This window comes from Melanerpes formicivorus, unplaced genomic scaffold, assembly GCF_026170545.1.
Source record: "Melanerpes formicivorus ecotype bairdi unplaced genomic scaffold, bMelFor1.0.p_v2 SCAF_80, whole genome shotgun sequence".
Taxonomy (NCBI): domain Eukaryota; kingdom Metazoa; phylum Chordata; class Aves; order Piciformes; family Picidae; genus Melanerpes; species Melanerpes formicivorus.
In genome coordinates, this window is record NW_027142432.1 from 3,146,206 (window position 1) to 3,155,406 (window position 9,201).

At 49.3% G+C, this 9,201-nt stretch overlaps 1 protein-coding gene across 1 annotated transcript; it reads left to right on the top strand.

Moving 5' to 3' along the window:
* The first annotated feature begins 233 nt into the window (after positions 1 to 233).
* Positions 234 to 1,598, top strand: LOC137454452 (zinc finger protein 16-like). Its single transcript, XM_068164490.1, has 2 exons — positions 234 to 479; positions 612 to 1,598. The coding sequence occupies exons 1-2, from the start codon at positions 234 to 236 to the stop codon at positions 1,536 to 1,538; spliced, it is 1,173 nt and encodes a 390-aa protein (XP_068020591.1). The 3' UTR covers positions 1,539 to 1,598.
* Positions 1,599 to 9,201: the final 7,603 nt, after the last annotated feature.

Consider the following 9,201-nt stretch of genomic DNA (forward strand, 5'->3'; position numbering starts at 1 on the left):
GTACCTTAGGGCACTGATCACAGGAAGCTGGGGTCTCAGCACAGGTATTAGAGGTCTGAGCCCACACTGTGGCAGAAACTGAAGGTTTGAGGTCCCCTCTGCATTCTCTTCTCCATCTGGGTGTTGGGAGTCAGGGAGTGTCATGAGCCAGGCAGGATCTGAGGGTTTGAGGTCCTGGGCTCAAGTGCTTCCATCTTCCCTATTGCACAGCTGTGACCCCTCCCTCCCGCAGTATGGCCTCACAGAAGGTCTCAGACAAAAGCTGGGAGGAGAAGCAGCACCCAGAGATCAAGTTGGAGCAGCCTAAGTTCAGCCTGAAGGGTGAGGAGAAGGAGGAGAAAGAGGACAAGATGGAGGATGGTGATGCTGAGGAGAATGATGACTGTAATGCCAACGAGTATGAAGAGGAGGATAACTATGAGGATGAAGGTGATCAGGATGAGGAGGAAAAGGAATTTGAAGAGGAGGATGAAGCCAGAGCAGGTCCCTCAGTGTCACCCAAAGAGCTGAATCAGTGCCTTGAGTGTGGGCAGAGCTTCCCAGGTGGCTCAGAGCTAGTGAAGCACCACTGCCCACAGCCTGGCTCCCGGCCCTTCGTTTGTGGTGACTGTGGCAAGAGGTTCCGCTGGAACTCTGAGCTCATCAAGCACCGCCGCACCCACACTGGAGAGAAAGCGTTCACCTGTGCTGACTGCGGACAGAGGTTCACCTATCGCGCTAATCTCACCCGGCACTGCCTCACCCACACTGGAGAGAAGCCCTTCTCTTGTGATAGTTGTGGTAAGCTCTTCAGGCAGAGCTCTCATCTGAGGCGACACCACCTCACCCACAGCAGTGAGAAGGCCTTCAGCTGCAGGGACTGCGGCAAGAGCTTCAAACACAGCTCCACTCTCACCATCCATCGCCGCATCCACACTGGAGAGAATCTTTTTCCCTGTGGTGAGTGCGGCAAGAACTTCACCACGAGTACTGACTTTATCCAGCATCAACTCATCCACAGTGGTGAGAAACCTTACAGCTGTGCCCACTGTGGCAAGACCTTCACTCAGAGTGCAAGCCTAACCAGGCACCGCAGTGTGCACAGCACTGAGAAGACCTTCACCTGCAGGGGCTGCGGCAAGAGCTTCAGACAGATGTCTCTCCTCCACAAGCACCGCACTGTGCACAGCACTAAGGCCTTCACCTGCAGGGACTGCGGCAAGAGCTTCAAACGTAGCGACAGTCTCACCATCCACTGCCGCATCCACAGCGGGGAGAGGCCTTTCACCTGTGCTGAGTGTGGCAAGAGCTTCACCGCCAGCTTTATACTCATCCAGCACCAACGCACCCACAGCGGTGAGAAACCGTACAGTTGTGTCACCTGCGGCAAGAGCTTCACTCATAGCGGCACCCTCAACAAACACCGTCGTGTGCACACTGGTGAGAAACCGTTCACCTGTGCTGAGTGTGGCAAGAGCTTCACCCAGAAAGGATATCTCAGCAAGCACCGCTGCGCACACACAGGAGATCAGCCTGCAAGGAAGGAGAGGCATAAATAGATGCACCCAGAGTCTGTTGGTATAATCATGACCCTTCTGAGGAGGCCTTTCCACCACCAAAATCACCTCTTTTTTCCTCTGCAATTCTCAGAGGCTGGGGGTCCAGCAGGAACAAACACCTCCTGCCCTTCTGAACACCAATTAGTGCTGATGAGAAGAATTACAGTGCTGAGTTGGCATAGCCAGAGCTGCCATTGGAGCTGGGCTGAGCTTCACGTTTTTTTCTGGTTCATCCCCAAGGGTAAAAATTCCTCTGTCCATTGCCCAGTTGTATTGCTACAAGGCCAAAGTTACCCAAATCCTGTCTGTTTGCTTTTATTTCAGACATTCCTGCCCACAATGCCCAAATGCTGAGGGCATTCGCTTCCTAGGAATGGGGCTGGAGCTGTGTGCCCAGTTCAGGGAGGTCAAAGTGAGATTCTCAGAAGAGTCTGGAGAGTGTCTTGCTGGGAGTGTTCTCAGGGACATCTCAGTGTTTTTTTCATAGTGTCAAGGAATGTTAGGTGTTTTGGGGGGCCTGGAGTGTTCTAGAATTCATTTTCAGAATCTTTGGAGGGTGCAGAAGGGATCTCAGGGAGGTGTTTGGAAGCCCTTGGAGAGCTTCTGCCAGCTTTCCACTACAGAACTCTGCTGCTTTCCAGCAGGCCTGGGGCTTCCAAAAGTCTTCTCCCTAGCTCAGCAGTGTTCCTCATGCATTCCTGCTGACCTGGGGCTTCCCTCAGCCTTTCCATCCACACAGAAGTGGGAAGAGATTTCTCTGAGTGTTGAGTTGTCAGCATATTTGAGAGTGCAAAGAGTGAAATCACTGCAAGAAAGGATGCTGTGCCTCAGCACAGTGCCCAGAAATGTTCCCCCAGGATGTTTGTCTTACACTTGGATCTGAACTTAGCTCTGCAGCTCTAAGCAGTGTGCCTGGCAGAACCGTGAGCTGTTGCTACGCAAGCTGGAGCTGGCTGAACTGCTGCACAAATCCACAAGTCCTGTGCTCAAGATGCTGCCTTGGGAGCTGAAAGTGCCTGTGCAAATGTCATGGTCTTCAGCTGGAGAGACCTCTCCCCACAAATAACTGCAACAGGCACAGTTTGGAGCTATCCAACGTGCAGAGAACCCCAGAAGGGCACTTGGACAAGGAACTGGGAAGCAGCTAAGGAAGTGCAACTGCAGGTGGGCCTGGGAAACTCTCAAACTGTGAGAGCAACTTGGGGGTGTGGAGCTGCCCCACTGCAGAAAGCTTTTAGGGCTGGTGAGCCAGCGCTGGATGCCAGGTGGTGCTGATCCCTTGCTTTAGAATTCCCTGCTTCTCCTCCTTTCCTGTCCTGCAGCTGCTGTTCTGCAAACAAGGGCAGCTGCTGGGCCATGTGTAGAGCCTCTGATTCTCTGCTGACCAACTCCAAGCTGCAAAGTTGTTTTCCTGTGTGAGCCAAGAATAAGTTCCTGCATGAGCCAGAGGTACTGGCACCTTTGATTGGAGCATGCTTTAGTTTGTACACAGGGCTGGATTCTACTGCTGCCATGAATCAATGGGAGAGGGAAGAAAGTCTACCAAAATGAGGTACTTTGGCCAAGAGAGATTGGGTTAGGGACTTCCACTCCTCTTAGCTACTTCTGTTAAGGGCTCCTGGGCCTTGTGATGTTAAGGACACTCTAAGACTCTGTCATGCTGGGGACTCTGCAAAGCTGTAATAAAGGACTTGTGAGAGGACTCCTGAGGTTCTCTACCCTCTGCCCTTCTGGCATCTCATGATACCAGCAGGGGGTTGGTCCATTTGTCAGGTCAGAGGGCACCCTGTTCTCAGGGTGAATCATTAAGGACTCCAAACAAAAAATAAGGTGGGGTATGTGTGTGTGCAGGGAACATGGTTTGGGAAAAAGGGTTTGTGTTTAGCTTGGCTTTGAAAGAAGTTGTAACAATCAAGGGTACTTACAGGCCCATTCAAAGCAATTAAGCCAACTCTTTCAGGGACAGCACCTGAGAGGGTGGCTCAGAGAACCTCTGTGTGTGTATGAAACCTGGCAATAGCAGTTTTGTATGTTTTGAGGTTGTGTTTCTCATTTAAACTCAAATGCTGAAGATTCCTTGATGTATTGACAGATGGATTTGTCTTGCTATAATATAAAAGACCTCTCAAGTTTTGCAGGCTGCAACCCTTGGAAAAAAAGTTTCCTCACAGCATCATCACAGAAGACATCTTTCAAGGACTCTACCTTCCTCCTATCCCTGCAGATTCATTTGAATCTGGAAGGAAGCTCTCACTTTATTAGAATAAACCTTTATTAGAATAAACCAAACCAGGTTGGAAGAGACCTTCAAGATCATCGTGTCCAACCCATCAACCAATCCAACCCACCCAAACAGCTAACCCATGGCACCAAGCACCCCGTCAAGTCTCCTTCTGAACACCTTCAATGACGGCGACTCCACCACCTCCCCGGGCAACCCATTCCATAGCACAATCACTCTTTCTGTATAGAACTTCTTCCTAACATCCAACCTGAACCTCCCCTGGCGCAGCTTGAGACTGTGTCCTCTTGTTCTGGTACTGGGTGCCTGGGAGAAGAGACCATCATCAGCCTGTCTACAACCTCCCTTCAGGTAGTTGTAGAGAGTGATAAGGTCACCCCTAAGTCTCCTCTTCTCCAGGCTAAGCAGCCCCAGCTCCCTCAGCCTCTCCTCATAGGGCTTGTGTTCCAAACCCCTCACCAACTTTGTTGCTCTTCTCTGGACTCGTTCCAGCAAGTCAACATCCTTCCTAAACTGAGGGGCCCAGAACTGGACACAGTACTCGAGGTGTGGCCTAACCAGTGCAGTGTACAGGGGCAGAATGACCTCCCTGCTCCTGCTGGCCACACTGTTCTTGATGCAGGCCAGGATGCCATTTGCCCTCTTGGCTGCCTGGGCACACTGCAGGCTCATGTTAAGCCTACCATCAACCAGCACCCCCAGATCCCTCTCTGCCTGGCTGCTCTCTAGCCACTCTGACCCCAGCCTGTAGCACTGCATGGGGTTGTTGTGGCCAATGTGCAGAACCCGGCATTTGGATGTGTTAAATCTCATGCCGTTGGATTCTGCCCATCTGTCCAGCCTGTCCAGGTCTCTCTGCAGAGCCTCTCTACCCTCCAGCAGATCAACTCTTGCCCCCAGCTTGGTGTCGTCAGCAAATTTACTGATGATGGACTCAATGCCCTCATCCAGATCATCAATAAAGATGTTAAAGAGCACAGGGCCCAGCACTGATCCTTGGGGCACACCACTAGTGACTGGTTGCCAGCTGGATGTGGCACCATTCACCACCACTCTCTGGGCTCGGCCCTCCAGCCAGTTCCTAACCCATCGCAGTGTGCTCCCATCCAAGCCATGGGCTGACAGCTTGGCCAGCAGTTTGCTATGGGGGACGGTGTCAAAGGCCTTGCTGAGGTCCAGGTAGACTACATCCACAGGCCTCCCCACATCCACCAGGCGGGTCACCTGATCATAGAAGGAGATCAGGTTGGTCAGGCAGGACCTGCCCTTCCTAAATCCATGCTGGCTAGGCCTGATCCCTTGGCCATCCTGTAAGTGTTGTGTTATTGAACTCAGGATGACCTGTTCCATGATCTTGCCTGGCACTGAGGTCAGGCTGACAGGCCTGTAATTCCCTGGCTCATCCAACCGGCCCTTCTTATGGATGGGCACCACGTTGGCCAGCTTCCAGTCCTCTGGGACCTCGCCAGTGAGCCAGGACTGCTGGAAAATTATGGAGAGTGGCTTGGCCAGCTCATCTGCCAGCTCTCTCAGCACCCTAGGATGAATCCCATCTGGTCCCATGGACTTGTGGGGATCCAAGCTGCTAAGGAGAGTTCCAACTACCACCTCATGGAACATAGGGAAACTTCAGTTCCAACTGAAGGACTGTTGGGGCAGGGTGTAGGTTATGGATTTGTTCTCCTGTCTTCCAGCAGGAACAGGGATGAAACGAATTTTGTCCTATTTGCTATGGGGTTCAGCATTGCTACTCTTTTACCTTGTGTAATTTTACATAACTGATTCAAAATGTAGTGTCCAATATGCTACTGGTGTCTAATGATGGTGTAAAACAGATTGGTGCCATTAGCCAATCAAAACTCATGTCTGTTGTAAAAACTGTTTGAAACTTCTTTCCTTCCTTTCTTTCTTTCTTGCTTCTATCTTTGATTGACAGGGTGGTGTAAGAGGCTAACTCTTGTATCTCTTGATGTGAATCCACAAAGATAAAATCACCTTGTGTATTATGGGAAGGCCCTGTGTCACAGCTCTCATGGAATGGTACTGAAACTGTGATAAGGAAACAGTTGTGGAGGTTAGCTTTACCATTGGTAAAGAGAACTATTTAGAGTAGAGTAGAGTAGAATAGAGTAGAGTAGAGTAGAGTAGAGTAGACTAGACTAGACTAGACTAGAATAGAATAGACCAGGTTGGAAGAGACCTTCAAGATCATGGAGTCCAACCTATCATCCAACACCATCTAATCAACTAAACCATGGCACCAAGCACTCCATCAAGTCTCCCCCTAAACACCTCCAGTGATGGTGACTCCACCACCTCGTAGGTGTAAAGGCATCTTAGTAGAACCTGTACTTTCTAGTTCCTTTGCTACTGTGTGTACTACCCACCCATAGGTGTTAGGAATAGCTCTTGATTGTACAATCTATAATGAAGCAAGCATTTATCATCTTAGTTGTAGCAATATTACCTTTAAGTCTTGTATTATTGATAAGTGTGGTGGTTTAGGCTGGGTGCTGGCCCAGATGCCACTGCACAGACCACTCCTGCAAGGTCCCAAGGGGTGGGCCCAGCCAAGGGGGGTGGTTACAGGAAAACAGGTATTGCATTCCCATAATGCCCTGCTCCCCTATAAAACATCCACACGGGGTCTTCACTTCCTCTTTTGTCCCCTGCTGCTGCCTAGGTAAAATGGCATGAGCTGCCTCCCTTGGGCCTGCTCAGGCCTAAGGCTGGGTTTGGTGGGGGGAGGAGGAAAGAGCCCTGGGGGGTTTGGGTGTACCCCCAGGTGGGGATGGGATGTTCTTGGGTATGTTCTGGGATCTCTCTCTTTTGTCACGGTGCTTGTGGTTCTCTGTAAAACTTTCATTGTTGTTTTTATTGTTTTCCCATTTAAACTTTCCATCACTTTTGCAATCCGTTTGTCTGAGTCGTTATTTCTGCCCGTGGTGGGGAGGGGTCTGCCCCAACCCATTACAATAAGGACATTGATCAGTGGAGCATGATCATTCCCTTTCGAAGAAGGGCAGAGGCATGGATCCCAGTGAATATGACAAGAGGGTGGGAGAGTGAAAGTGGATTGGATCATGTTCTCAGGCTATTAGACCAGGGACTAAAGGATTCTAGAAAAAGGACAAAAAGATTTGTGGGATGGCTAATGTTTGCTATAATACCAGCTGTGATAATATTAGCATCCCCAGCTGCTTCAGTTACAGCTCTGACAAAGGGCATACAAACTGTGACACAGTGAGAACTTTATTGACCAATGTGACAAATGATCTGCAGCTGCAGGAAGCTATAGATGAGAAAATAATGGCAAGGTTATGCATGCTTGAGGCCAGCGTTGTTTGGTTAGGAGACCAACAAGCTGTCTTGCGGACCCATATGATACTGCAGTGTGATGGGAATATCACAAGCAGGACATGTGTGTAACATCCTTGTCTTGGAATGACTCTCAGCATGATTGGAACTCACTCAGGTCACATTTACATGGGGCCTTTGATTGCTCCTTGAAATATAATGTCCAAACATTGAAGCATCAGCTGGAACTGCAGCTAGCAAATACACAACAGGTGAGGATTGATTCAACATGGCAAGCACTGAACAAAGATCTGAGCTGGCTGAATCCAAACAATTGGTTCTCAGGTCTGAATCTACGAGTGTGGGTTAGAGGTGGAATCCTTGTGGTGATTAGCATTGTAATTGTAGTGTTCATGGTGTTTGTAATCATAACCTTCAGGAACAGGAGGATGGTCAGGACACAAGTGATGGCTGCTGGTTTAAACCATATAAAAATGGGGAGTTGTAGGAAAGCAGAAAGTATCTATGGAAGGTTTCAGGACAAGAAAGAGCAACAGGCTGCTGATACTGGAAGGCTGGCCTGGTGATAAAGAAGAACTAACTACGGTAAACAACCTGAAATGCGAGACAGGAGGACACTTGCCTCCATGCTGGAGAAGCTCAACCTGATATGGGATGAAGATAACAATGGACAGCTGCATATCGAAGGAGAAAATTCAATGAGCAGCAGTGGTGGAAGAATGTCAGGGAGTTGCTTAGCCTGCTGGATTTTTCCTGTATAAACTGCTTGTTCTGTGCCAATGAACAATTCCTGCTCCACCAACTGGGAGTCTGTGCAGGCTTTCTGAATAAAAACCCTGTCACCTCTCTTGGTTCTCCCAGAAACCAGGGAAGATGCTTTGCTACCACTCCAAAACCTCCTTCCCCATTTCCCTTTGTACCAAAGAGAAAAAAAAAATGAGTTGAAAGGAGGGAATCATAGAATCGTAGAATCAATAAGGTTGGAAAAGACCTCAAAGATCATCAAGTCCAACTTGCCACCCAAGACCTCATGACTACTAGACCATGACACCAAGTGTCATGTCCAGTCCCCTCTTGAACACCTCCAGGGATGGTGACTCCACCACCTCCCTGGGCAGCACATTCCGATGGCTATCAACTCTCTCTGTGAAGAACTTTCTCCTCACCTCAAGTCTAAACTTCCCCTGGTGCAGCTTGAGACTGTGTCCTCTTGTTCTGGTGCTGGTTGCCTGGGAGAAGAGACCAACCCCCTCCTGGCTACAACCTCCCTTCAGGTAGCTGTAGACAGCAATAAGGTCTCCCCTGAGCATCCTCTTCTCTAGGCTAAACGATCCCAGCTCTAGAATGTTAGTTCTTGTCTCCAAGGCCAGCCAGAAGGATTATTTATCTCCCTGAGTGAAGCAGAAACAGCTAAGCCAGCAGAGAAGAAAAGGAATGGGAATGGAAGTGAAATGTACAAGACTGTTACGGTATAGATGCCTCTATCTGCCCAATGAATTTGTTTAGAGTCATCTTTTGTTTCCATTTTTACTCCCAACAGTCATTTATTGATGATTTTCTACTTTTCTGCTCAAAATCTGCAGCTGAATTTTAAAGGCATAGCCTAAAACTGCCACAGTTGTCCACAGAGTGTCAGACCTGAAGGACAGATGTTCCTGCAAGTGCAGATGTCCTGCTGAGACAGCCTGGGTCGGTGTCACTTGGGGAATTATCATCTCTGCTCTGAACTGAAATGGAGTAAAATATTTTATCTTTGACATAAAAAATTGAGCTTTGTGAGGTACACTTTGAAATCCTGAAGAAGATTGCAGAGACACAAACATCTCCTTAGGGCACTTGGGACTCATTGCAGGAACCTCAGGTACTGAGAGAAGGCTGAAGAAACTTCTTCAGAAGTCAGGAGGAAAACACAAAGTACCTTGAAACACTGCTTGGCCCCACTGAGGGGCATTATCAGCAAAGCCTCCCAAGGGCTCCTTAGAGCAGCTCAGTAGAGGCCATGATTGCAGCAGACAAAGGCAAAGTGCAGGAGAGCAAACTCCAGGTATGGTGTATGGACCAGAAAGGCCAAACCATGGCCACAGTGCCTGGGCAGGCAGATCC